This window comes from Blastocystis hominis (assembly GCF_000151665.1).
Source record: "Blastocystis hominis, Singapore isolate B (sub-type 7) whole genome shotgun sequence assembly, scaffold_0".
In the NCBI taxonomy this organism is placed as follows: Eukaryota; class Bigyra; order Opalinata; family Blastocystidae; genus Blastocystis; species Blastocystis hominis.
In genome coordinates, this window is record NW_013171815.1 from 208,871 (window position 1) to 235,967 (window position 27,097).

A 27,097-nucleotide genomic window follows, 5' to 3' on the forward strand; every position below is an offset into this window, starting at 1 on the left:
GCAACAAAAGCTTGTTCCTACAATGATCAAAACCCGATCACACCCACTCCTCACTATTTCGGAACGCAGAGATCATTTTCTCCATTTGAATATCGTCGGCTCGACTCACCTAATGAATCACGATCCATTGGAAAGATCACAATATCGAGGAGATAATCGCTATCGCTGTTTCCATGGCGAGTTGTCAATCCAAACTGGCTAAAATACGAATCGACGCGGCTGATTGGCCCGTTATAAATGATATTCGCTTGGGATCCAATGAGAATCACGTTCTGAATGAACTTCAAAACCATGGAGCGAGGCTGACGGAAGGCGAGCAGGAGAATCACTCCCGACTTCTGCGCTTTTTTCAGATAGGAAAGCACCTACAATCGTTGACACCTTCTTCGAATTCTACATTCATCGTCATGGACGGCGTGAATGAATTAAAGGGATCGTCCAGAATGATCACAGAGCTCTTCGTCAACACTTCAATGCTGATCCGAAGAATCATGATCTGATCTTTTCGCAGAAACTTCAGCTGTGTGTGCTGATACTTCACCAATCGAACGTCTGCCAGCAGCGAATCCACCTTCCCCGACGTTTCTAACGACGAACTATTCGTCACTCCCCCGCCTCTTTCATACACCCAAGGCGGCTGGGAGAGTTTGAACGCGTTCTCGATCACTTCGCGCACGGTAAGCTCCGGACACATGTCGTCCGCTCCGCTCACATACGACGTTTTTCGAAGCAACTCGTCGAGCGAAAGCAGCGTTCCGTTCATGTAAAACGTCCCGGACACTTTGTTCCCGGGGTCGCACAATCCGCACAGAGCCATCAGCAAGTGGCGCGAGCGCGTTCCCATCGGCCCCACGACGGCGTAGAGGCCTTTCGTGTTGTTCACAGCGCCGATTCGGCTGTTGACGATGACTTTATCGGAGGGTTCGGTGACGGTTACGTCGTACCAAACGTATTCCTATGATCAAAAAGCGATTCATTCCTTGCGTTGGGCTGCGGGGCGGAATAGGAGTTCAGGAAGGAAGTGTGCGGGTCTTCGTCGATCTCCATGAGAGGAGTGAGCAGATGCGTGCTCATTCGAGCATAGCTGGGAATGAGGAGAGAAGTGGGGAGCAAACCTCATCGTTTTTTGGACTTCACGCATCACGGGAGTCGTGCTGACCGCTTTATTCGGCGTTGCCACGACGATAACTACAGTCCAAAGCTTGTTTCGCTCGTACAGATAACGAATATGATAATAATCACGATCGCTGCGAAGATAATGTACGTCGTCCACGGACTATGTATCACTCGCTTTCCCCTTTCAAACGCTGAAGCTGCCGAAATATCGTCCACACAAACCCCCGCGACGCACTCCAATTCTTGCGAGAACACGTCTTGCTGCTGCCAAATGCAATGCGATCCGTCGCACCCGATCACGAGCGGCGTTTCCAAGAAGTCGAAGAGATGTCCGAACGGACTGGGCTTGGCGAGCTGCGGAACCAAACACGACACCGTGGGGCATTGGATGCAGGAGTTCAGCGTTGGGAAGTAGAGCGAGCACTCGACCGGCGACAGAATCTACAGAGAACCGACGCGGCGTTTCTACGATGCAGTCGTCCGAGAAACACTCCAGAATCACGGGGGACTGCGGGTCGTAGGCGGCGGCCACGTGGAGTCCTAGCGCGTTGCCCTCCATGCGCTGAATGAACACGTCGTGCTCGCCGATGTACGTCTGCAGTAAGCCTTTGGCGCCGTGGCAGGCGAGCTGGCGCGCCGAGACGGAGAAATTGAACGCAGATTGGGGCAGAGAAACGAGCACTTCGGAAGGGTCTGTGCGGCATGTCTAGGGCTTGAGGAGGCCGGGTGGATGCACTTGATTGAGACTGAGAGAATGCTTGCAGTCGGAATTCGTGGCACAGAAGTCGCAGTTTTCGCCCGTCTTTCCGTTGAGGCAAACGCACTAGTCATTAGAAAGAGAGAATAGAAGAGGAGAGTCCTACCGAGATACACTCGGGATGTTTCGGATTCTCTCCGCAGAAAAGGTCTCGCGTGAGACATTGGCTTCTAGAATGAGAGAAAAGCAGAGAAAAAGAAACGGAAGAATTGAATGATCGCCCATAAAACAACTTTCGAGGGCATTGTTGGAGAACGGGTACTTGCCCGTACCAGGGTCCGTAGCATTGTAGTCTGGACCATCCGTTGGGCAGATGAGTGGAGAGGAATACGACTGGCAAACACTCATTGTGAACAACGGGGAGAAATGTTACTCAGCGTACTGCAAACAGTTTTCTTTGCATGGAAAAACTGCATATTCCGTAGGAGATGAACAAGGAGGGAAATAGTCCATGCACAATAACTCCATAGTTAAATTCTGGCACGTGGTGGAAGCTTGATGGCCTCCAGATTCCATCCACTCGTAGTAGAGTTGATATCTATAGTTAAACCCCCACTTCAAAAGGAGTACAAATAATCGGTATCAACCGTTTTGTACATGCCATTAATCTTCATTACTTTCGATTTTACAGTTAAATAGTCGTTTCCAAGAAAAGAACTACAATTAAGATAATGTTCCTCAGAATTCTATTATTTATTCGTCACTTTAACTCAGTACGTTGCTTCCACTCCAGTGTGGCACATATTCCTGAGCAGATACACAGGAATCACACATTTCTCTTCCACATATTGATCCCCATGCTGCACAAAGCAAGAGCAGTCCGAGGATATGCCGATTCTTCATAGAAAACCTATTATTACAGAATAATAATAATAATAATCGCGGTATAATTGAATCTTAAGTATGAAGAACTCAAATCAAAAGCAAGTTGTGTTTTGCTTTTTAATACAGGATTGACAACTTTGGAATGTGAAAAAGACGGGCATGTGATTTCTAAGAATGAAACATGGAATGCAAAAACTTGAATATAAATTGCATTAATTTTTAAAAGTAATGTAATTGGTAAAGAATGGGACAGAGAAGATAAGAGAAACTAAACTTTGAACAATAGTTAGCTAGTATTATTCTATCATTCGTATTTGATACACTCAAATACTTTAGAAAAATAATACTCTATATATATATATGAAAGAAGTCATTTGTCTGTATTCCCCTCCAAAAAAATAGTCAAATATACGGTTCAATCGATACACATATATTTCAACAAGCATTTTTGGTGTGTTACTGTAGCTCTTTTCACTACAGTTCCGATTCCTTCCCATTTTCTCTTTGTACGATATAGTACCATCTCGTAAATGCTAGAACCCTACACAAAATGATTCTGAACAGCTTATCTTTGGAGAAAAATGATCAATGGAAATTGAGCCGATTTTTGCACTTTTCGTTGTATTGTGTGAATATATCTTATAATGTTCGCACTGCGGTGTAAGCATTATGCTATAACACACGGACTACAGCGACTCTTCACTACTGCTCTTTTCTCCCGACATCCCTTTCAAAGGTTTGCGTCGACTAGCTCAAAGCCAACAGAGCAGCTTGATATCGATAAAAAGAACGGAGTTTTGGCGTACATTCCGTTCGGCTCCGACTTCGAGTTAACTCCTATAATGGGTAAAAACTATGTATTCTCGGAATAATAAATAGATAGAGACAAACAAAAGCACCCAGACAGCACACTTAGTAAGGAAAAGATGGCTGAAGCGGTGAAAGTGAATCGTGATGTAATTTTTGCAATAGCCTTCTATGTAGCTACTCAAAAGACAACTTGAATTGGAAGAAAACGCAATCGACCTAGCCGTTCAGAAATATCAGGCTATGAAAGCTGAGGTAGAGAAGATCGGTCAGGGTGTGTCACTACGCCCTGCCCAAATTCTTCTTGCGGATTGGTTCGATCCTCTTTCCACAGCAATTCGTGAAGAGCAATTAAACATCAAGTACAGCTCGTATTTTTTATTTTCTACTCCACAGACAAGGAAAAGGAGCCATTTCCGAAAAGGCCATTCAGCCCTATCTCCTGCTTCTAAAGCCGGAAAAGATTTCGATTATCGTTCTCCATGAGCTGGTCCACATCCTGATGCAAAGCCCTGCTGGAAACGCCTACACCTTCTGCTGTGAAAACGTCGGCAAGATCATCAAATCCGAAGCTATCGCGAAAATCGAAAGCGACAAGAAGCGCAGATCCAAAAAAAAGGAGATTTTCGTCACCGCTCCGCTCCCTGACACCGATCTTGTGAATTCCACTTTTTCCCCTGATTTTGTTAGACAGATTGGGCGCCGGATATTACGTACAAAGTGGGAGGCGTGCTCCTCTTCCTTCTCCAAAAGAACTGCTTTATCAAAGTCGATGGGAAAGTCGGAATTCCAAAAATCGCCCAGTTTTAGAACGAGCCTGCTTTCATTCATTTCTATCGGCGCCAGCGACCCTCCGGGAATCTCATCGGCATGTTCCGCTTCAACGAAGCCGTCCAGCAAAAACTCGACCAAGGCGACTCCCGCGGGGAGATCTCATTCATCCGCTACAAGCCAATGCTGGTTCCCCCGCGGCCATGGCTCTCGGTGGACAGTGGCGGGTTCATTAGTCAGAAAACAGTGTTCATGCGGACGCACGGAAGCAAACTGCAGACGGACTGCTTGTACCAGGCGGATTTGACGAGCGTGTTTCGGTCGCTGAACATTCTGGGAAAGGTGGGCTGGGTGATCAACAAGGACGTGCTGAAGGTAGCGGAGGCGGTGTGGGAGAATGGAGGCGGCGAGCTGGACATTCCGTCGCGGACGGACTTGAAAATGCCGGATCCGGTGGGCAATGCTGAGTGGGATTGAAGCAGAGCGAGTTTGAGAGCGAAAAGAAGTACCGCAAAGCGATGATGAAGATCAAGCAGAAGAACTACGACCTGCATTCGCTGCGTTGCGACCTCGGATACAAGCTCGACATCGCGCGCGAGTTTCAGAACGATGTGAGTTTCGATTGTGTGAGGAAGAAGAATATAACGCATAGACTATCTATTTCCCGATGAATCTCGACTTTCGCGGCCGCGTGTACCCCATTCCGCCCCATCTGAACCATCTCGGAAACGATCTTTGTCGTGGCCTGCTCTCCTTCGCGCGGAAAAAACCGCTCGGCGAGCGCGGATTGTTCTGGCTCAAGATCCAAGTCGCCAATCTCTACGGAAACGACAAGGTCCGAATTCGATCGAACGCCGTGTGATCTTGTAGATTTCGTTCGACGATCGAAGCAAGTGGGTCGACGAGCATCTCCCCGCGATTCGCGAGTCCGTGCGAAACCCCCTCGCTCCGAACGCGTGGTGGAAAGAAGGAGACGATCCCTGGCAGTTATTAGCCACCTGCATGGAGTACATCCGAGCCATCGATTCGCCTCATCCCGAAGCCTATCTCAGCAACATCCCCGTGCATCAAGTCCGCCATGGGAGGGGCTCTCAGCATAGGACGGAAGCTGTAACGGATTGCAGCATTACGCCGCGCTGGGACTCGACAAAACCGGCGGAACGCAGGTCAATTTGGTCCCGAGTTCCAAGCCCGGAGACGTGTATTCCGCGGTTCTCCGCATCGTGAAGGAACGAATCCATGAGGATCTTCGCAACCCCGACGCGTCGATTCGCGCGATGGCCGAGCTGCTGCGTGGAGGCGAAGAAGTCAATCGCAAAGTCGTCAAGCAGACCGTGATGACGTCGGTGTACGGCGTGACCTTCGTGGGCGCGCGCGAGCAAATCGAAGGCCAGCTCAACGTCGGAATCTGCGGGGATTCTGACGTGTAGGCGCGTCGTGACGATAAGAAAATCGACTTCGATGACGATATGCTGTACGCGCTGTCGATGTATCTCGCGGGATTGACGCTGGGATCGATCGGCGTGACGAACAAAGGCGCCACGACCATCATGGCGTGGCTGAACAAGATCGCAGCGATCGTGGGAGCGAGATAACGCGGTGACGGATAGATCGCACACACGAACAGCCCCGTGTGCTGGGTTACGCCGCTGGGGCTGCCGGTTGTGCAGCCGTATCGCAAGGAGAACGTGTTTCATATCGCGACGGCGATGCAGGACGTGCAGGTGAAGGTGAACAAGTACGCGAGGAGGGAGGGGTCCAGCGTAGCGATGTGCTGCCCGTGCTGACGAGGAAGCAGAGCTCGGCGTTCCCGCCCAATTTCGTACAGGCGAAGAAATGGCGTGAGGGGTAGGTGCATTCGCTGGACAGCACGCACATGATGATGACTTCGCTGGTGTGCGATAAGTATGATATGGACTTCGCGACCGTGCATGACTCGTACTGGACGCATGCGTGTAGGCGATTTCGCGTGGGGGTGAAAGAAAGGCGATGTGGACACAATGAATCATTTGCTTCGAGAACAGTTCGTCAAGCTCTATTCGCAGCCCATCTTGGAGAATTTCTTGGAGTCTCTGGTGATTCGGTATCCCAGTTTGACGTTCCCGCCCATTCCGGAGAAGGGAGATTTGGATTTGAAATGTGTGCTGGAGAGTCCGTACTTTTTCAATTAAATGTCTCTTTATTGCACTGTTTGTTGATTTGAATCGCTCGTTGCGGGATTTGGAGTCGGACGGTTTTCAAAGAATGGTAACTCTCCAAGAGGTTATCGACAGCTTTGAGGATCCGGTCAAACTACGGGTCAGCGGTCTCCAGAGAGATGGTTCTTCCTTTTTGGTGAAGTTAGATCAACTGCTTGAGTCGGATATGATATCTATCTCCAAATCGGAGCCTTTGTTTAATTATATGACCCAGGTGATAATGAGCAATGATACAGATACTCCTGTACAAACAATGGTCATGGGAGTCATTTCGTAGGAGTTGAAGGATGTCATGTCCGCGCTTTTCTACTGTCTGGGTTCGCGAAGCAATGATATCAAGTGTTTGGCTGTTCGTCTTACTCCCTTTGTTTTGTACAACTATCTGAAAGGAGGGTTCGAGGAAAACCATCCCGTTTGTACCGAATTTGCGTTTGCCTCACTCTTAGCGATTGAGACTTGCCTTATCAAAGTGCTCGCCGTCGAGATTGAAACGACTTCGAAACAGAGTCAGGAACCTTCCATGACCTTCCCTTCCGTTTTGCTGCATGCTTGCATTCATTGCTAGGTCTATCACACAGTTTCCGGGAAATCCGCCCCCGGTCTCACACCTAACAGTCTCCAGCAGTACCAGAGCGTAATCGACACGAGTCGGAAGGATTTGCCCTCCAAACTGAAAGGCCTGCCGGACAGCTACGTTTCCTACATTCTGGCCTGCATCTCCATCCAGCGCCGCTACCTTCCCCACAACTTCCAAGACAAAGACGTGCTTCTCCAGCTCTTTTTGGTGTACGCCTCGCCTCCTTTTCTCATTCGTAGGCTTCTCAACGCTGCCGAAGCGGATAGTTTGCTTCCTCTTTTCTCTCTCTCTCTCTTTCTAGACCTCTTTCCCCCCATCCGAGTCATCTCGCCGCTCCCCGACCAGGTTCTCACCGAGATCTCCGCGACCTTGAAAGCCATCTTCTGCATCTACGGCGATACTCCGCTCTTCGAGAAATGCCGACAGGCGCTGCTCAACACGGCGCTCTCCTCCAACAGCGAATCCGTACTGCTTCTCTCTTTCCTCATGAATCCCTCCTAAGAACGGATCGATTTGCACCCTTCTTCCTCCTTCTTCTTGGTTCCTTTCCTCTGTTTTCAACAAACACTCGCTTAGTTCTTAGCGTTCATCAGCTTCTTCTCGATCTCCGTGAGCATGTCGCGCGTCAACGCGTCCATGTCGTACTCCTCCTTCCATCCCCAATCCTTGCGAGCGTGGCTATCGTCCAGCGAGTACGGCCACGAGTCCGCGATCGCCTGGCGGCTGTCCGGCTTGTAGTCGATCGTGAAGTCGGGCATGTACTTCTTGATGTTCTCCGCCAGCTGCGCGGGCGTGAACGTCATGGCCGCGATGTTGTACACGCACTGCGTCAGCTTGCTGCGGTCCGCCTCGATCAGCTCCAGCGTTCCACGCAGACAGTCGGGCATGTACATCATGGGCAGCGGGGTGTCGGGGCCCAGGAAGCAAGTGTAGTGGTGGTGCTTAATCGCCTCGTAGAAGATATCGATGGCGTAATCCGTCGTGCCACCGCCAGGCAGCGCCTTGTTCGAAATGATGCCGGGGTAGCGGCAGCTGCGGAAGTCCAGACCCTGGGTGCGGTGGTAGTACTCGCCGAGCAGCTCCAGATGCACCTTGGACACACCGTACATCGTCGTGGGACGCATGATGGTCTCATCGGGGGTCATCTCCTTGGGGGTCGAGGGACCGAACGCGCCGATCGTCGAAGGAATGTACAGACGGCACTTGTACTGGCGAGCCACCTCGATGATGTTCTCCGAACCGTGCACGTTCACCTCCAGAGCCTTCTGGGGCATCTTCTCACCGATAGCGGACAGCAGAGCGCCCAGATGAATGATCCAGGTGATTCCGTTCTCGGCCACAAGGCGGGTCACGTTGTTCTTGTCAGTCACATCCAAGAACGCGGAGGGACCCGAGGTCTGGAACTCTCTGTTCGGGAAGCGGAGATCCGAAGCAATGACGTTCTCAACACCGTACTTCTTACGGAGAACTAGACATCAATGGCGGTCAAAATGAGCAATACGAGTAACGAACTCGGTACCAATCTGTCCGCAAGCACCAGTGATCAGAATTCTGGGAGCGTTGGCCGTAGCGAAGGTACGAGCAGCCTACAGCCTCAACAAAGCAGCACGGACCTACACTAAAAGTAGCCTTTGCAGCAGTAGCAAGCATATCTCTAGAAATCAAACAAAGAACAAATGGTCCTACATAAAACAGAGAATTATGTGAAAATTAGGGAAAAAGGGAAACCGAGGTAAAAGATCATATTTAAGATGATAGGGTTGAATTAACGTTAATAAGAATAATTATTGTAATTACACAGGATAGTACACAAATCAAAAACTATATAGCAGATAGAAGAGAAAAGAGGAGATAGGGCAGAAAAACCATTTACACTTACCCACTTTTGGTTTTTTGGGAGAGGCAGATGGACGTAATCAAAGAGGAATGCAGAGTAAAAGTAATGATTCGCACACATAGTAAAATACAGTTACACGTTCTCGATGTTCAAGCCTCTGAACTAAGCGGCTTGCCAGCGAAAAGAGTTTACAGTACTCGTATTCAAAATGAGGTATAGAAAGTGTTCCAGAAGCATGGAGACGTTTTCTTCCTTTCCGACCGCCAGCACATCCAAGACACGATAAAAGGTGTTTCGCATCCATTTGAAGATTCATGGTGTAGAACAAACCAGTGTTTGGAAAAAGCGCCTGGAAGCGAAGTAGTCAATAGGTTGTGTACTATCATCATCCGGTGTTTACCAAACAAACAACGCACCAATAAAAGCAACTTTACAAGTAATCGGAAACGGATCCGAAAACAAATGTAATGTAATGTAATGTAATGTAAAAGACCCCTCACTCCTGCTCCATGCCTCTCTGTCCACACATTTCTCCCAGATACTGCAGCGTGTACATATTGCTATCCGCCGAGTTCTTGCAATTGTTGTAATGCTCGAGCAGACATTTCTGCACCGCTCTCATCACCGACACATATCGACGCGGATTCTTCCGCATATACTCTCCATGCGACCGCAACAGCCACAAAATCCACGTCACGTAGTACTCCAGATAGATCGTCTCCTGCGTCTGCACGCACAGCACCTGTAACAATCTCGTTAAGAATAACCGCGGCACCTCCCCACACACCACCTGAATCTGGTCGAACGGCACGGACTGCACGACCGTTCGGATGTACGCCTCCTCGTTGAGGTGCAGCGCGTAGATGAGCGCCTTGGGCCACTCCTCGCCCGCCAGCGCGTATCGAATGCTCTCCGGCGTGACGTCCTCGCTCAGATCGAACGGGTCGAACGTCAGCGACGGGTCCAGCGTGTACACCATCAGGCCCTGGCTCGACGCGGCCGCCCACGCGTCTCCGGAGGGCGAGAACTTCACGGCGTTGCAGTAGATCTCGTCGCGGAGCGATCGCTTGGCTCCGTCGCCCTTCAGCACGCCGGGGACGAGGTATTGCTCGCGCCTACATGGTCAGGAACCGCGGGGAGCGTACGTCTCGTCGGGGAGCTCGCTGGTGGCGCCGATTTCGGTCATGTTCTTGCTGTTGAGCTTGTCGAGGACGCCCTCCAGAGAGCGATTCTGCGTGAGCGGGTACTTGCGAATGAGCGTTTTGGACTGGACGCCGTAGATGCAGACGTACTTGGAGTGGCCCGAGGCGATCAGGAAGTCTCCGTCGGGCGAGTAGCAGACAGACCGGAAGTACTTGCCCTGCATGTTGTGCTTCGCCGTGAACTCGTCCGTGCTCCTGCGTCCGCCCGCCAAATCGCGACGCCCGTCGATGGTTCCCTTGACTTGCGCTGCGCGTGATCCTCCCCGCGAATTGCTCACCTTCCTTCGCGTCCCAGATGTACACGCTGCCGTTCATGCACGACACGATCAGCTCGTCCGCATCGCGACGCCAGTCCAGCGCCACCACCTCCGAGGGGTGGTTCAGTGACTCCTTCAGCCCGCTGCCCAACAAATCCCACGTCCGCACGGTGTGGTCCCACGATCCCGACGCCAGCTGCGTGCCGCGACCGTTGAATCGGAGGCAGGAGATCGGGCCCTCGTGGCCGGTCAGCGTATCCAAAAGCTTGCCGGTGCGCAGCGACCAGATGTAGATGTTGAACGGGGTTTTGCTGCCCGCCGCGATGAGATCACCCGACCTAGAGATGATTTATTTCGATTCGACCCGACGCGTCGCAGGTGACGCAGGTGAACTGCACGGGGACGGGGGTGGTGAGCGTTCGGAAGTTTCGGTACCGTACCAGATCGAACGCGCGCACGGTTCCGTCGAGCGAGGCGGAGACGATCGCGTGGCCGCCCCGGACGTAGCAGAGATCGGTCACTGCGGCCGTGTGCTCGGAGAACGTCACGTAGCAGAAGCCTGATGTCATGCTCCAGAGCTTGATTTTGCCGTCGTCGCCGCCGGTGACCACAACGCCGCCGTCCGGAGAGAACTCCAAGGCGCCGATGTTGTGATAGTGGCCTTGCTGCTTGAGCACGTAGGTCTCGGACTGCCACTCCCAGACGAGCAATTGGCCGAGCGTGGCGCAGCCGAACGCGAGCCAGTCACCGGAGCGATTGATGGCGCAGGAGGAGATGCTGCGGTTGGAGATGGAGAGCGTGTGGATGAGATTGAAGCTGGGCATCTCGTAGAGAGAGAACACTCCGTTGGAGAGACCGACGATGAGGAGATGCGTGCGAGAATTGAAGTCGCAGCTGGTGGTGGGGTAGGTTTCGCCGAGGTAGTGGCGATCTTTGATGGCCCATTTGCCGTGCGCGTAGATGCTGGTGGGGAAGTCGGAATCGGATTCGTCTTCCGATTCGGAAACGGGGGTTTCCTTGGGTTCTTCTTCTTCTTCATTCTTGCTCTCTTCCTTTTCTTCTTTCTCCTCCTCCTCTTCTTCTTCTTCCTTATCTGATTCACTCTCCTCCTTTTCTTCTTCTTCTTCTTCACTCTCACTCTCACTCTCCTCCTTTTCTTCTTCCTTTTCTTCCTCCTTCTCTTCTTCCTTCTCCTCCTTCTCTTCTTCCTTCTCCTCCTTCTCCTCCTTCTTTTCTTCCTTCTCCTCTTCCTTTTCTTCTTCCATTGAATCCTTTTTACCTGCCTTGAAATTCTTTCCACGTTTCACAAACTTTTGATATCTCATTTGCTTTTCCCACTCCTCGTCACTCACCGGTTTCCATGCCCATTCAAAAATAGCGCCATCTTCAGCAACCGAAACAATGCTACGATCGTCTTCGGTGAAGTAGGCACCAACAATACTACCACGGTGCCCTGTCAGAAGCACAGGGACGAAGCCGTATTTATTACCTACAGAGAAAATACGGACATTCATATCTGCGGAAGCTGTCACCAGATATTCACCATCATGGCTCCATCGTACTGACTTGATAGTGTCATAATGTCTGCCTATCTCGAGGTAGAACTCAAGAGGAGCGAAATGACGTTTTTCTGAAGGAGTCCACCATAATTGAAGCTTCCTCTCCATTGTAACAGCGATCAAACTATCGTCGGGACTAAACTGAATGTCTGTAACAGGCTTTGCAAAGGCAAAGCGATAGAGAACGACTCTCTTCTTCAGATTGACAAATACCGCTTTTCCCTCAACGTCCACCGCAATCATAAAACGTCCATTGTTAGAAACGCAAATACGGGAGATATCCATACGCGTCTCCATAGGCAGCGTGTACGATGTGTGGTTCACTAAGTCAAACACAGACACGCGATTCCCAACAGGAGAATACAGAACATTCCCGTCTGTAGAGTAACACACGTTTCCACACTTGAAAACCGTACCACAGAGGTTTGTGAACTTGTACGAGAATTTCATACCAACAAGTTTCAAACGTGCAACAATGAATGAAGATGATGACGATGACCAAACTCTCCCACAAATAAGAGTATCCAACAAACAAAATGAATTACGTCACCTTTCCTGTGTAACAGACTTAGAACATACGGAACTGCTTACGGATGTTGGACAGACCCTTGGACTTCTGAGACTCGTGGTCAATCACGTTGAATCTCACAGTCTTGGAGAGAGGTCTAGTCTCAATCAAGCGACAGAAGCTTACCTGCACTGACCAATGGTCACAATATCTCCTTCCTTCACATCGAAGCAGGGAGAGCAGTGAGCAGGGATGTTGCGATGTCTCTTTTCGTAACTAGGGAATCAGATCCACCTTCCATTTCCTACCGTCTGTACTTCTTGACGTAACGCAGGTAGTCACGGCGGACAATGATCGTGCGCTCCATCTTGGTGGAGATGACCAGTCCCTTCAGGATGGCTCCACGAATGGTCACATCGGAAGTGAACGGGCACTTCTTGTCCACGTACTTTCCGTTGATGGCGGCGGCGGGGGTCTTGATGCCCAGACCAATGTTGGCGTACCAGCGCTGGTTGGCCTTCTTGCCCAAGAGGTGGACCTTGCGGTAAGAGAACTTATCCTGCTTCTGGAAAGCAGCTTGGTTCTACAGTAACATTAGAAATTCTGCGAAATGATAGAGAGATGAGTCTAGCGGACAGCATCGCACGAAAACCATTTCTCAACAACATCGACGTGTCTACTTACTTGCTCCTGAATGCTAGCCATAATTCTTCTTTAAGAAAAGGTGATTATTGAGAGAATAGAAAATAGTTGGACCCTGGGGGTACCATGTTCGCTATCTTATCTCTATATAATTGAATTTACCCCACATAATTACTTAATTCGATTCGCAATGCACATTTAAAAACACATGTAATTATAATCACGCACGCCACATCCAAAGAGATAGAAAAATAGATAGAGTCCATTTACATTATCATTTATTCTTTGTCTTTGTAATTCGATCTTGATAGAGGAATCGCAATGGATCAGAACTACGAGGAAATTTCGACTGGATTAATAGATACAAAGACAGAGACTCGTTGGATTGGATCTTTAAATTTTATGAGTAGGTCGTGGAAGCTCCTTCCGCAGAATGATGAGAAGACAAAATACGGGACGCCCTCGTGCATCAAATGAAATTATCGTTGGACCCAAGACAGTCGGTAGTATGGGTGTGGATATAAACGAAATTGCTGGGATTCAGCAAGATATGATCAATTCTGACAACACTGAACCAAAACCTTGTTTAAACCGCTATTATTGGATAGCCGTTATTGCTGGTATCTGTTGTCTCATCTCCATCGCGATTGCGCTGCTTTTGTTCTTGCTCTATTGCTCTTTGTTCCACAAACATCTTATTTCATGGTAGTATTTACAAGTACAAAGATACCCACAAAGATGGCGGCGATAATAACCACCGCCGAGTACTTCTTCCACCACAGCTTCAACCAGTTCTTTCTCCGCTTCTTCTCCAGCACAGTATCCACCGCCTCGTTCTTTACCTCCGTAAACATCCGAATTCGAGAGAACGGGTCACGAGGCTCTCGCTTCCTCACGACTTCCTTCACCACAGGCGGAGGCGGAACAAACACATCATAAGTCGACGAGAACTGAGACGGACCAACCACATTCACCGCCTTGAGCTGGAACGAATACCGTCGCGCGATCTCTGGCGTGAATTGGTACTCGGTGGCATTTCCTTCAAAAACGAGCTTGTTATCTTGATACAGCAAAAAGCTATGCGTGACACTCCCCCATCGTTGCGTACTTCTGCACACATTCTCGCTCTGTAGGCTCCTTCCAATGAAGAAGCACTTCTTCTCCTTGCTGGGTGTGTGGCAAGAAGGACGGGATCGAAGGAACCGTCAAGCCTCGCTGGCTCGTCGAGAACAAAAGCGGAGTCGACGCCGCACTCTCGCCCACCGCGTTCTTCGCAAACACGATCGCAGAATACGCAGTCTCTTCTTTCAGTTTGTTAAACGTGAGCGTCGTAACGCTCCCCGTCACGAAGTACTCGCGACCCACCGGCTGTAAACTGATTCGGTAGCCAAGAATCGGAGAGCCGTTATCGGTGGGTTCGTTCCAACCGATTGTCGCGTGGGTCGAGGCTGGCTGTTTCCGGAGAAACGGCTGCGGAACCACATCGGGAATTGCCGAGCCGGTTTGGGCGCTCAGGATTGCCGGAGTGGCGCTGCGACCAAGGGAATTTTCGCTCCAAACGCGGATTGTGTAGGAATTTCCGGCCACCAATCCGCGAAGAAGCGACGAATGATCGGTCGTCGTTTCGATTCCAGCGAAATTCTGATTGGCCGGGCTCTTTCCCGCGGCCATTTCGACGTGATAGCAGCGAATCGGACTTCCGTTGTCGCAGTCGGGGTCGTCCCACTCGACGCGGATGAAAGAAAGAGGGCTGTACACTGCGTCCAGCGGCGCCACGCGAAGATTGCGAGGCGGCAATGGAACCGAAGGCTTCGTGGAGAAGGAAACGATGGGAGAGAGCGGACTCCAGCCGAACGGCGTGCCGATCGCCAGTCGGAAGTGATAGCAATGCGCTGGTTTGAGTCCGGAGAGAGAGAAGGAAGTGTTGGGTCCTGTGTAGAGTGGATTCAGTTGGCCGAGCTGCTCGGTGTCGCCGTCTAAATAAAACTGCAGGGAGGCTTTGTCGTTTCCACGCAGTTCGTAGGATGGAGAAACGTCGAACGACAGTTTCAGTGAAGAGGGAGTCGCAGAGAGAAGGGTGGGAGGCGAAGGACGAGGCAGCGGTGCTGGAAGCGTGTGAAGCGAAATGGAAGGAGCTGAGTTGGCTTTGCCAACACTATTTACAGGGAGAACGCGGAACGAATAATCAGTATTGGGAAGTAAATTCGAAATCTAAACGAAAAATGATTGAATGAATGAAGTCAAAACGAGAGCTGTTGTGAAAGGCGCGTCGATTGTTAGAATGGTGATCCAGGAATCTTTGGACGGTTCTGCGAGATGATGAATGGATGGATTGATGGAGTACGAAGCCATCGAGTCTTGCGAGGGAATGCAAGGCGATTTTTTCGGCTAAATCAAGAGAGAAGATTCAAAAGCAATACGAGCGATTGCGTGGGGAATGGGAGCAATTCCACAGCGTCTTTGGGAACGCGTTGGAACGCCATTTGATTGTCCAATAAGACCGTAACCAACTCATCGCTCGTCTCCATAATCCATCCCTCCGATTCCAACACTCTGCATCGCTCTCCCGCCTTCAATTCGCTTCTCGACTCCGAAGAATTCGAAATCGAATGCAACAGAATCTCTTTCTGTTGGTCGAAATTGGAACTTGTCGGGTTCACTTGGACCAAATAGTTCGTAATCACACTTCCATTATCCTTTGCGGCCTCCCACGACAGCGTGCAGTTGCAGAAATAAGCAGGAAGCGGTTTGCTCGTCATGTCTGCGCATTGCAATGAAAACGTTGGAGGCGAAAGCGAAGTCGGAATGTCAGGAAGCGTTGAGAACGAAACAGGCTTGGAAGGATTGCTCCAACCATAAGAAGTGTGAGCCGATACGGTGATTCTATTTCTTATTTCCTGATCGATCGCATACGAATACGTCGTTCCAGGAAGCAAATCCTTCACGCGATAATACACGTCCGACACCTCCATCGAGGAAATCGTTTGGCCCTGCGCATCCTGCGTCTACATTCAACGCCTATCCGCGATTCTACGATCACTCGATAGGAATCGATCAGCTTCTGGAACTGCTCTTCGCTCTCCCAACTCACATACAAACTCATCGTTGTGTGTTTCTTCGCAGAGAGCTGTGGTCGAATCACTGGCGGCGACGCCAATCCCAGAATCGTAGAGAAGATTACCGGGCCGGTAAAGCCACTATCTCCCACTGAATTGTGTGCGCAGAGCCGAAACGAGTAATCGCTGTTCGCTGTCAGGTTTGAAATGGTCGCTTCGCAGTTTTTGTTCACATACACGATTTCCCAATTGCTGGCTTGCGAGCTCTTATCGCTGTTTTCTTTTTTCATTTGAAGCATATACGAATCCACTTCGCTCCCATTCCAATCTTCGGGCGGCAAAGCGTCCCATTCCAGCGAGATGGAGTGGTTTGTTTGGCCTACACAGCGCAGGTTCGAAGGGTTGTTTGGAACGCTCGATTGCGTTCGGAACCAGTACACAAGGCCACTCGTTTCGCCGCATTCGTTATAGGCGGTTAACTGAAAAGCGTAATACCGGCCGCTCTTTAGCTTTTGCGCCTAATTGTTGATTGAATCGAGTCAAAGACAACTTTGCAACTCAAAACGTCTTCTCTGTCGATCAAAACGGTACAAAGATCCACATCGCTTGTTTCAGAAGCAGCCTGTAAATAGTCTGCACTGCAACGAACAGTGTAGCCAGTGATCTTTCGGCCATTACTTCTCGCCTCCCTCCATTTCAACTGCAATAAAACCCTCTCTCAGTTTGTACCTTGATCTCTCGGCGAGACTGCGATTGAACGATCAGCGGAGTTATTCCAGGGCGTGTACAAGGCGTAGAGAACTGCGTGCTTCGACAAAGAGGTTTCATCACACCACTTTCCAATTTGCACACCGCATTCACGAAAAAGGTGCCTCCTGGAGCGATGTTAGCAATGATCCACTACAAATAACATACACAGTACTCAATGACTTCAAACTCATTTGTTTTATCCATAACACACTCATCTGCGGATATGACTTTCGATTCCAATACATTTGCAGATTCTATTTATTACCAAACCAATAACCGATACCATCTCGCAAGTATACAGAATAGGAGAATCCTTCTTGGTGATTTATTGATATTTTGAGTGTCGCTGAGCACGATTCGATTGTGATATCTGAATGGTCGAAAACTATCGATCCATCAGGAAATACGATTGGCTTTTCTTCCTCAGGCGCTATGGGAGATGGCTTTTCATTCATTTTATTGTCCATGTTGATTATATGACCAGGTTACCAAAGTCGAGGGATCCCACAATGTGACACAAAATGGTTGCCACACCACTACCGCCGATTATCGAGACGGCCATTTTATCATTATGTGTATGCCTCCCGATTATTGCCATTCGAAAGTTTAAATGGGTATCTTCAGCCACTTCCAGAAAGCTACTGCACATCTGTATTCTATCATAATGTTCTTCAGAGGTAGGTATGGCGCCAGTGTATATTCTGTGTTGGAGTATTTTTCCTGATGATAACTCTGGAATGTATCAGGCAATGCTGAGTACCTATTTTATTTCTTATATTACATAGTTCCGCTCGCGTTCACAATTGTATTTTGGGTAATTGGCAAGGGTTTTGTCAAAGTGGACATGGTAACCGATTCGATGAGCCGATCGGGTGTCGCAAGTGAGTTGGTTGGGGGACCAGTCCACTATGGAGTTTGCATTTCGCTGGCTACTCTTTTCTATTGGAAGCGAGTTGAATGCCTGTACAGTATTCTTCCCATAGCATTTGGAGACGGGTTCTCTGCGTTTTTCGGTCCCAATGTTCCTGGGAATCGGTTCTTGCCTTGGAATCCATCGAAAACCTGGTTTGGTCTCGCGTCCTTCGTCTTTTTCTCATGGATCTCGCTCGTTTTCTACAATTGGATGATTCTGAAGTGTGTATCGAAGTGTTGATTTATTGTAGAGAAGGTTCCTTTTTCAATTCGGATGTCAACTATGTCGTGAACTCCCTGTTTGTGTCTGTGATGTGTGGATTGATGGAATCGCTTACCATTCCAAACTACGACAACTACACCATTTTCTTTATGGGGATTCTAGCCTTTCACTTTGTACACTCCCTTGTTTGTGAAACAAACCATTTGGAAGGACCAAAAAATAACCGATTTTGTCGGATTCTCTATTCAAAAGCTGCACGCAGAAGAGAGCAATCACAACCATTACCACAACCACAAATCATTTACTTCCCACTCTTCGCCTTCTCCTCAAATGCACCGAAATGCACCGGGAAAAAGGGAATAAAACGCCACGTCGTCTTCTGATATTCCGCAAAAAGAGGATATTTCTTGGATGCCACTGGCTCGGAAACGAATGTCGAGCAATACACGACAACGAACAGCGCGATCGCAAACAGCAACCCCCAGTTCAGCCAGTTTCCAATTCGGTAGGAACCCCACATGTAGATGACAACCCATTGCATTACCTCCGCAAAATAGTTGGGATGTCGCGAATACTTACGCAGGCCAGAAAAATCAAAACCTGCTCTGATACAGATATTGCGACTCATCTTCTGCTCCTCAGAACTCAGACTGTGCTTCTCGGTTTGAAAGCGGAACATGTTGATATCCACGATGGTTTCCATACCAAAAAAGAATAGGAAGAGGAAACAAAAGAAAAAATCGCTTAGATACAGCCCAGAAGAACGATCCGAAAGTGCAACTAGCAACACAGGAATGGTAAATCCGATTATCAGTGCTAGTTGGATAGAACAAATGAATCCAAAGTGGAACAATTGCCAGAGAATGGGGTTTGTGATGAAAGTCCGCAAATAGCCCCAACGCCAGTCTTCTTCCACAAAGATTCCCCTCTCCATTCTGTAGCCTCCCTTAATAAAGAAATTCCAAGTGAGACGAACTCCCCAGAAGGTTATACAACAAGCCATCACAATGACGATGTCTGCCCATTCAGAAATATAAGCATAGATCCATGCCATGAAGATAGGAAGAATAGACCAGAGACGATCCACTTGGCTGACATTTTTCGTTGCAACGCCATAGATAAAGCTGATTAAAACAACGGCCAGGTAAATATACAGTAGAAGTAGCCAACTATTGATATTGAACAATTGCTGCATTATTGGCAATCAGCTAATCGGAAAAATGAGACCGGCATAAGCGCTAACACTCCTTATTGCAACAAACAATCAAAAACTCAAATGTCAACAGAAACGGCGTAAATAACCCATGGCTTGCCCATCACATACATCACATCATACATGGCGTAGAACGACATCACCCACTGCTGCAGCCAGTACTCAATATCAAACTGCCCTCCTTGCAGCGGGTGTCGCACCACCGGAGAGGCTCTCGGATCAAACGTCTCTCCCGCGACTTTCTTCATCAATTCGGTTCGCACAGCGGCATGCAGCTGCTTGTTTCCCTCGACCTTCACCGCCACGTTCTCGTAATCCTGCATCTCCACGCACACCCATCACCTTACCTCCATGTTCACAACGATCATCGGCGGATCCACCGACAAACCCGCGTCAAACCGAGCGTTTCGCTGCGTTTCGTTGAAATACGTCGCTCTCTACGCGTGAATTCCACTCCGTTTCGCCACCATCAAGCTGATCCCCAGCCGTTCCACCGTTCGATCGCCCGGGAGATTGACGACCGGAACGCCTGACCAATAGGCATCGAGTCCCGTGGCGCCTGCGGACCAGACGGGACTGTCGAGAATCAAATCGCAGATGCTGGTGCGGACCATATACAACGCCTTGTTATCTTCGAAATCGCTGAAGAGAACGCGATCTTTGTGGACTCCGCGAGCCATTAGTTCGAGCTTAATGCTCTCCTCGCCCTCGAGGGGATGGCGCAGCAGCCAGAGATAGGAAGAAGGATGGCGATGGAGAATGTTCGCCCAGGTGTCGAGCAGATCGGATGAGATTTTGTAGAGCTGGTTGGGGAAGCAGTAGAGTGTTCCCTCCTGTGGAACTTTAAACGTGTTTCGAAGATATAAAGTGGCGGAATCGCTTTGGTAGGGGTGGAGATCGGGGACTTTGTTGTAGTGGTTGCAGGCGTAGTAATAAGGAAGATAGACGAGTTTGTCGGGGTAATAATGGCTGAATTGGGGAGGCGAAACGATGCTATCTTCCTGATTGAAGTCGATGTAGGAGTTCGAGATTTGACTGGGGAAACCGAGGTAGTTCACTTGGATAACCGCGGGGCGACGAGCGAGAATGGAGGCTTCGGCTCCCTGCGTGTATCCCATCAGATCAATGAGCAAATCGAGATCTAACGCGTTGATGATCTCGGCTTTTTTATCCGGATACATCAACTCGAGATTGATCACTCGAAGCTCGCGATTTCGATTTCGGTAGCTTTTCTTCACGTTAAAAACATCGCGACCTTTGCGATAATCCGATTCATCCAACATGCTCTCTTGCTTGATCCCCAATTCTTCAAAGGCGTGCGTTTGGTTTCCTCGAGTCGACGACAAATTAATCAGAATCACTTCGCACCCCTTCATTCCACACCGTTTTTGCATCCTACTCGCATTAGTTTGAACGCTCCGCGCATTAAATGCATCATCGGGTGATTATAGAAAACATCCGCAGAAAGCAGACCAACGCGAAGCACGTCTCGAAGCTTTCGATTCCGCACTTGCGCGTGTTTGTATTCGCTTTTGAACATGCTTCGTAAATACAATCCGAACAGCTTGTTCACTTCCGTCTGCACGTCCATATTCACCATCACGCTCGATCGGATCGGAACTAACGGCGGGATCACGCCGCGCCTCGCTTCTTCGGCGATGGTTTCCTTCTCTGCGAGAAGCTCTTCAATCGCGTGGCGCTTCAGCGGAAGCAGTCCTTGCAGAGACGAAATGTAGTTCTTGATATGGAAATAATTGAAGAGCTGCGCGAGGTTGTGCGGATAGAGCGATAAAATCTGCTCGATCGACCGCATTCCGCCGAAATGGTCGGGCGGCTGCATCACATAGGCGTCGTACAACGTGGTAAACAGCTCGATCACCTTCACTTCCAAGCAATGTCCGCGTTTCAGAAGACTCACTGCTTTCTCCGCTGCGGCGATCGCAGACGCGGATTCGGCCAGTTTTTGATAGATTTTGCTCATCACGTAATACGCTTCCGTGAAAGTCGGTTTCACCGCGATGATTTCCTGGACATTCTGAAGCGACTCGGAGAGTTGATTGGCGTTGAGCTGAGCGATTGCGAGATTCATTCTGGAATGAAAGGAAAGCGAAATGGAAACTTCTCGCCGAGGGAAGTGATGCTGTGGACTCGACGACTATCGAATTCTTTGGCTTTCGCGACGTTGTTTGTGGCGTCGTAGCACATATCTACCGTAAAATGGAGAAACTAGGGAAACAGAGAACGCAGTAGTAGCAGTTGTCATCGATCTGAGAAGGACGAACATCCTGAAGAATGGAATTGGCTCGATCGCATTCTGTTGTCTACGATTCAATCAATGAAAAAGAAAGAGAGAAGTACCCAAGCAAGCGTTAATCCATAGTAATAGGCCGCCTTTTTGTTGGAAGGATCTTCGTTATATATGGATGATAGGCTAATCGTCAAAAAGAGAGCGAGATAAAACATTTCTTTGGATGCATTAAAGTTACCATAATCAAAAAGAGCGATGCTGTAAGTTAAACGATTTTCGGCAGAAGGATCCAATGTACTGCATTGCTTCAGCGGAGACAGACTGTCCTTGAGCTTGTGTTGGCCTTGATAATATTTTCCGAGAATGCACCATGCTTTGGATGCAGAACCGTTGATTCTACACCTTAGAAACAAAATAGCATATAGACTCGGTGGCTTTGTTCAAAAGCTTAACCGCCTCCGCTTTGGACTTTTTCGTCTTGTTTTTGAGTATAGAAACAGCTTTCTTCAATAGCAGATTGTACTTCTTCGAGACTTCTACAACAATCAACAAATACAAGCAACTCTACCCAATTCTTTTGCAGACTGAGATGAATCCGCTACAAAAGCGCAAAACAACAAAAGTATACACAAATATACGAATCTCATATCTGTTTTTGACAGAAAAAGCATTGCGACTTCCGAAGTGATATCCGAGACGTGCTCATATTATTGGTATTGGAGAAAGAAACTTGTTAAGCATAGAGAGGAGTCCCAACCATGATTCAATTTCAACTACTTACAGATGAGCAAATCGCGAAGTCACCGTCATCAAGAGATGGTATCTCTCCGAATGAAGAGCACGAAATGCGGAAAAGGTCGTGTACTTTCATTCGGCAACTTTGCAAAAGTCTAGAATTATATCCTTTCTAAATGGACCGTGTTTGGTCTTCTTAACATTTGCAAAAAGGCGTATGTCATATATTCTGCTTGTGTGTTTTTCCATCGATTTTACAGCATCCAGTCATATCATTCCCACGATCAATTTGTATTGTCGATCAGAAAACGTGATTATTAGATCATAGCAGCAGGTTGTTGTTTTTTGGCGGCGAAAGTGGAGGAAAGTTTCCGAAAAGCTGATATGATTGCTCAGCACTTTATCGATATTCAACAAAAACGTAAGCCTGACCCTGCGGACTGCAAGGTACATCATGTCGTGTTTCTTTATTCTAGGAGATCAAAATGAAGCTATTGCTCGCCGAGCGCATCATTCTGAACGTTCTCTCCTTCGATCTGATCGTGGAGCAGCCCTACAATACCATTATAACCCTCTCTCAATCTCTCAAAGGTTTTTTTTTATTTTTTGTTTTTTCTTTTCTTATTTTTAGTGAGCGATGAGGTTCAGTGCGCATGGAGGTTTGCAAACGATTCGTACCGCCTTCCCCTCTCTTTATTCACGCGTAGCATCTACTCCACAGCGTCGATTCAATACACAGCCAAAACGATCGCAGCCGCTTGCGTCTATTTGGCGATTCGCGTGTTGAAGAAGATGCCACCGGAGAATGCTGTGCCCACACTCTTGGATATGTGTGGAACCGATGAGGCGGTATTAATGCGGTGCTGCGACTGTCTGAAGGCGCTTTATCCGAATTTTGATAAACAGTTTCTTTGTCGTGTTTGTTCAAAAGAAAGAAAGAAAGAAAAAGAAAGCGAGCAAGCAAGTAGACAAATCAACAAGCAAACAAGCAAACAATAAGAACTACAAACATTAAAAAAACACAAACAACACGACAATACAATACAATACAATTTAAAACAATTTAAAACAAACAAACGAACAAACAAAACACAAACAATAAAACAAATTACAAAACGCAGTTGCTGTCGCGAACGAAGATGCGCGGCACATCGAAATAGTATTGCAGATTCGATCCGAACTTCCCACAACTCAGCGAAAAATAGGTAAAATCGAAACTTCCCGCTTCGACTGGAACGACTTTGAGCACTTCTCGGGTTTCCTCCAAAGGAAGCAACTACAATTCGATTTTCGATTTCATAGAATACGCAACGAGACGTCGACACCATACTACCTATAAGCCACTTACAGGAACTCCGGTGGCAACTCGTCCTGATTTCGATCATATCGACACAGTGATTCTTTATTACCGCGGTTATCGTCTGAGGAACCCCACGAATCCACGTCGTTTCGCATTCAAATCGCAGCGAAATCGGCGGGTGTAAAACGAACAACTCGGGGAGTTTCATGCTAAAACGCTGGATTTCGCTACTTTTCTCCGCGTTTTGGGCCAAGGAATACTCGATTTCCACGATTCCACCTCCGATTTCGTGGTCGATCCATTCTGCTGAAGCGGCCAAACTGAAATGCCACGTCGTGTTGGATTCGGGCGTTAAAAGGAGAGGAGAGGAAGCGATTGGATTGATGAGAAGACATCGCGAGAAAGCGTTTTGAGGGTGTTGAACGCGGATGGAATGAATGGACAGCGCAACGGAATTGTGGAGTTGCACGTCCAAATCAAACCAAAATCCCGCGATTATCTGCTGTGCCGCAGTTCGATACGTTTTCGAATGGAAGCTCGAAGGGGAAGGGAAGGGACACGAAGGCTTCGGCAGCTCCAACGCTTCCAAAACGGTCTGAATGGATTGCTCAGGCTGAAACGCCGCTGCTGATTCCGACAGCGCGAAATCGGGAAACGTGGAAACCTTCGCGGTGACGCTGAAAGGAGAGGAAATGGTGAGTGGGCAGGAAGCATGGAAAGGCTCGTGATTGGCGTAGTGCAGAGTGAATTCGAGCGGGAAGGTTCGATTGTCGGGCAGAAGCCAGCAAGACGAGCGCAAATCTAACGAAACGCGGAGCAAATCCGGCGATCGGCTGACCTCCATCACCTTCTGGAGGTCTTCGTTCGCTACAGAAACGTCGATCTTCTCAAGTCCTTCGCTGTGACGCACCGAAATGGGGAAATCCAAAACGGCGACTTGGCCGGCCATGACTTTTTCTTGGAGTGGGCAGCTGAGACAGGGAACGACGTTGGAAGGGAGGATTCGAAGCTGCGTAATCTTCCAGAACATCAAATCGGGAGTGTGTGTGGAGAGAGTGAGGAGCGAAGGCGACAACCGAATCCAGAGAGATGATTGCAGAGTGGCGAAGCAGATCTCTACGGAAGGCAGAGAACGCAACGCAGACGCGGGAACGAAGCAATCCAGTGTCGAAACGGCGAGGGAAGGAAGCGTCCATTTCTCAGAGAGAACGATCGTCGTTGAATCCTCCGGCGAAGCGGCTGATTGGATGCGGACTGCGGAGATGTCGATGGATTCGGGGAACGGACTAGACGATCAGAAGTCGAACCGAATTCGACTTGGAAACGAGCAGGACGAGCGGAGCCGAATCTTCTACGCAAACCTCAAGCGATTTGGAGTACAGATTCCAATGAAACGGCCATTGAAAGGAAGCCAATGCGTTTTGTTCGTTTGTGATTTGAGGAAGCAGCGAACGCAATGAACGGAAGAAGATGGAGCGAGACTCTGAACGCACGACGCTCTCTGGGAGCAGCAATAAAAGAAGCACCTGACAAAGCGTCTACGCGTAATGAATTCGTCTTATCAAAACGGGGAAATCGTGGAAACTGAAGGAAGCATGCGCCAAAACAAGCGAAAGACGCGTTGAGAGCGAGAAAAGACGCTGATGCGCCGTTTTGTTGATGATGTCGAGAAGCAGCGGGAATGAATTCATTGACTCCAAGCGAAGCGTTTCATCCACCGCTTGGAAGGCAGCTGTTTCATCGTAGATATCGTGGGTAAGACAGCTTTCCAACGCGCTGAGATACGCTTCGCGGAAGTTGATCTTGTTGCGAAGCGTCTCTTCGTAAGCTTCGAAGGTTTCCCAGGAAGAAAACTGCAAGAAAAGAGACTGCGAAGTGGGCGACGGCGGCGACGGCGACGCGGACTGCGATGTTAGCTCTAAACAAAGCGTCCTTTCGAGCGATAAAATGTAGGCTTCGCGCAGGAAAAGCAGACGATTTCGATGGCAGTTCTCTACAATAAATAAGAAATGAAGAGAGGGAGGCGTACGAAGGGTTTCGATTTCTTGCGAGATGGCGTGAGCGAGGACTTCTTTTTCATAGATGTCGATTAAGAATTGATACTGCAGTGCTTTCCAGAAAGAAAACAATGAGGACTATGAATGAATAACCACAACAACACAGCGAAGAGTACGTTGTTTTCTGAGAGAATCGCGGACATGGCATGAATACATCCGGTGATCTTTCGGAATGTCTGAGAGAAGCCTTTGGTGTTTTGAATGAGCATGCTGTATTGAATGATTTTGAAGTTGATGATGGATAAAATCTGACACACTTCCTCGTTGTTTCGATTTTGAATCTGTTTGTGATTCGAATGGATGCATTGAATACTTTCGTAAAGAGAGATAAACAATAGTCCTGCACTCGAGTGTAATACTCCAAACACCGCGTATAGGCATACAAAGCGTTGGATTCTTGAAGCGTGAGACTGGCAAGACACTCATTAAAGAAGCTCATCTTCAACATCATTCGAATCACTCGATCTTTCTGTAATGCAAAATCGATTCGCTTACGTGGAGGAATATCGGATTCGGTAGAACACATATCGGAATCTAGCATGTCCATTCGAGAGGAGTAGTAGTTGTGGCAGACTTGATACACTTCGGCTTTCATCGATTTGATCGCTCCAATCGAAGATCCAATCAATTCTTCTTCGAAAAACAAATGGGAGTGAATATGGTCTATAGACAGGGAATTGAGTCTAGAAAATAAAAACTCACACAATGCATTACTCTCTAATAAGCAAATCTTCGGTAACAGCACCTTGGTTTAGAAGAACACGATTCCCAGGACAAACATACACCGTCATAAAAGCAGGTCTGTTCGCAGCGAGTGCATTTACAGCATGCTTGTATTGATTAACGATCGACTCGCGCCATTTTGTACGGTCAGTAGCAAGTCCATTTATATCAACACCCACACAGAAGATGCAGATTGCCGGCTGCATATGCGAATGCTTATAATACCACGAACTCTTCATAATCCGTTCTGATTCATCTTTTTCAGGATTGCCAATGCGGTTATCCTTCTTGGACCCTGCTTCATCCAGAAATTCGATATCATAGTGCATAGAGCTGTCTCTGAAAAAGCGATCGGCAATAAACACAGCCAGACTTGTATCTCCACAAAATTTAACTAGTGGACAAGATATTCGAGTAATATCACTAGGCAGAGACGCAATCATGTTTGATAACCCAAGTGTGATGATTTCTTGACTGAATTACTTGAAAAACGACTCAGAAAACAACGGTGCGAATTGAAACAAACAATCGGGTTGTTTCCGAAAAACTGTCTGATTTTGGGATTTTTGCTAGAATTGCGAAAACGAAGATGAGTGTTACTCGAGTGAATGACAAGAGATTAATCCCGATAATTAAACAGTATTTGGATCAATCGAGTGGTTCTACAGTCACCGAAAGTGATGTTGTCGAGTATATCTATCGCAAACTGCCAGAGTGATTTCTCATTCGATTGTTAACTGACTAGATATCGCAGAAAGAATCAAAACCTCGCCATGAAGGAGATCAGTCTTGCTTACTCGATCGCTCGGTCCTCGGCTGAAGGA

General features: G+C 48.4%; 12 protein-coding genes; 6 read left to right on the plus strand and 6 right to left on the minus strand.

Annotated features, from left to right (window-relative positions):
• Positions 1–53: 53 nt before the first annotated feature.
• GSBLH_T00006012001 (uncharacterized protein) lies at positions 54–2,616 on the minus strand (the record flags this gene model as incomplete). Its single annotated transcript, XM_013038189.1, has 13 exons — positions 54–365; positions 398–596; positions 627–909; positions 945–1,084; positions 1,116–1,276; positions 1,339–1,557; positions 1,586–1,656; positions 1,710–1,939; positions 1,980–2,043; positions 2,107–2,206; positions 2,256–2,411; positions 2,491–2,530; positions 2,591–2,616. 13 exons carry the CDS (start codon positions 2,614–2,616, stop codon positions 54–56), a joined length of 2,001 nt encoding a protein of 666 aa, XP_012893643.1.
• A 726-nt stretch (positions 2,617–3,342) lies between these two features.
• Positions 3,343–4,315, plus strand: GSBLH_T00006013001 (DNA-directed RNA polymerase; the record flags this gene model as incomplete). Its single annotated transcript, XM_013038190.1, has 5 exons — positions 3,343–3,544; positions 3,578–3,654; positions 3,683–3,876; positions 3,902–4,218; positions 4,275–4,315. The coding sequence occupies 5 exons, from the start codon at positions 3,343–3,345 to the stop codon at positions 4,313–4,315; spliced, it is 831 nt and encodes a 276-aa protein (XP_012893644.1).
• A 60-nt stretch (positions 4,316–4,375) lies between these two features.
• Positions 4,376–6,461, plus strand: GSBLH_T00000052001 (uncharacterized protein; the record flags this gene model as incomplete). XM_013038191.1 has 10 exons in its annotated part: positions 4,376–4,729; positions 4,759–4,887; positions 4,929–5,111; positions 5,147–5,347; positions 5,377–5,676; positions 5,707–5,856; positions 5,887–6,014; positions 6,044–6,098; positions 6,129–6,231; positions 6,263–6,461. The coding sequence occupies 10 exons, from the start codon at positions 4,376–4,378 to the stop codon at positions 6,445–6,447; spliced, it is 1,788 nt and encodes a 595-aa protein (XP_012893645.1). The 3' UTR covers positions 6,448–6,461.
• Positions 6,462–7,623: 1,162 nt separating this feature from the next.
• On the minus strand, positions 7,624–8,701 carry GSBLH_T00000053001 (Threonine dehydrogenase; the record flags this gene model as incomplete). The annotated part of the gene is made up of 3 exons (XM_013038192.1): positions 7,624–8,519; positions 8,553–8,637; positions 8,669–8,701. The coding sequence occupies 3 exons, from the start codon at positions 8,699–8,701 to the stop codon at positions 7,624–7,626; spliced, it is 1,014 nt and encodes a 337-aa protein (XP_012893646.1).
• A 223-nt stretch (positions 8,702–8,924) lies between these two features.
• GSBLH_T00000054001 (uncharacterized protein) lies at positions 8,925–9,277 on the plus strand. XM_013038193.1 has 4 exons: positions 8,925–8,990; positions 9,021–9,074; positions 9,108–9,177; positions 9,212–9,277. Exons 1-4 carry the CDS (start codon positions 8,958–8,960, stop codon positions 9,250–9,252), a joined length of 198 nt encoding a protein of 65 aa, XP_012893647.1. The 5' UTR covers positions 8,925–8,957; the 3' UTR covers positions 9,253–9,277.
• Positions 9,278–9,302: 25 nt separating this feature from the next.
• On the minus strand, positions 9,303–12,356 carry GSBLH_T00000055001 (uncharacterized protein; the record flags this gene model as incomplete). XM_013038194.1 has 4 exons in its annotated part: positions 9,303–10,003; positions 10,034–10,337; positions 10,369–10,685; positions 10,717–12,356. The coding sequence occupies 4 exons, from the start codon at positions 12,354–12,356 to the stop codon at positions 9,385–9,387; spliced, it is 2,880 nt and encodes a 959-aa protein (XP_012893648.1). The 3' UTR covers positions 9,303–9,384.
• An 87-nt stretch (positions 12,357–12,443) lies between these two features.
• Positions 12,444–13,135, minus strand: GSBLH_T00000056001 (uncharacterized protein). XM_013038195.1 has 4 exons: positions 13,099–13,135; positions 12,723–12,997; positions 12,601–12,690; positions 12,444–12,571 (listed from the first exon to the last, which is right to left on the minus strand). The coding sequence occupies exons 1-4, from the start codon at positions 13,117–13,119 to the stop codon at positions 12,475–12,477; spliced, it is 483 nt and encodes a 160-aa protein (XP_012893649.1). The 5' UTR covers positions 13,120–13,135; the 3' UTR covers positions 12,444–12,474.
• Positions 13,136–13,345: 210 nt separating this feature from the next.
• GSBLH_T00000057001 (uncharacterized protein) lies at positions 13,346–13,765 on the plus strand (the record flags this gene model as incomplete). XM_013038196.1 has 2 exons in its annotated part: positions 13,346–13,435; positions 13,467–13,765. The coding sequence occupies exons 1-2, from the start codon at positions 13,378–13,380 to the stop codon at positions 13,763–13,765; spliced, it is 357 nt and encodes a 118-aa protein (XP_012893650.1). The 5' UTR covers positions 13,346–13,377.
• Positions 13,766–17,383: 3,618 nt separating this feature from the next.
• GSBLH_T00006014001 (uncharacterized protein) lies at positions 17,384–18,015 on the plus strand (the record flags this gene model as incomplete). The annotated part of the gene is made up of 3 exons (XM_013038197.1): positions 17,384–17,513; positions 17,544–17,618; positions 17,648–18,015. The coding sequence occupies 3 exons, from the start codon at positions 17,384–17,386 to the stop codon at positions 18,013–18,015; spliced, it is 573 nt and encodes a 190-aa protein (XP_012893651.1).
• A 283-nt stretch (positions 18,016–18,298) lies between these two features.
• On the minus strand, positions 18,299–19,192 carry GSBLH_T00000058001 (uncharacterized protein; the record flags this gene model as incomplete). The annotated part of the gene is made up of 1 exon (XM_013038198.1): positions 18,299–19,192. The coding sequence occupies one exon, from the start codon at positions 19,190–19,192 to the stop codon at positions 18,299–18,301; it is 894 nt and encodes a 297-aa protein (XP_012893652.1).
• Positions 19,193–19,647: 455 nt separating this feature from the next.
• Positions 19,648–20,604, minus strand: GSBLH_T00000059001 (uncharacterized protein; the record flags this gene model as incomplete). The annotated part of the gene is made up of 1 exon (XM_013038199.1): positions 19,648–20,604. One exon carries the CDS (start codon positions 20,602–20,604, stop codon positions 19,648–19,650), a length of 957 nt encoding a protein of 318 aa, XP_012893653.1.
• A 1,531-nt stretch (positions 20,605–22,135) lies between these two features.
• On the plus strand, positions 22,136–23,192 carry GSBLH_T00000060001 (uncharacterized protein; the record flags this gene model as incomplete). XM_013038200.1 has 6 exons in its annotated part: positions 22,136–22,171; positions 22,202–22,484; positions 22,515–22,640; positions 22,670–22,784; positions 22,825–22,867; positions 22,901–23,192. Exons 3-6 carry the CDS (start codon positions 22,578–22,580, stop codon positions 23,190–23,192), a joined length of 513 nt encoding a protein of 170 aa, XP_012893654.1. The 5' UTR covers positions 22,136–22,171; positions 22,202–22,484; positions 22,515–22,577.
• Between the last annotated feature and the right edge of the window lie 3,905 nt (positions 23,193–27,097).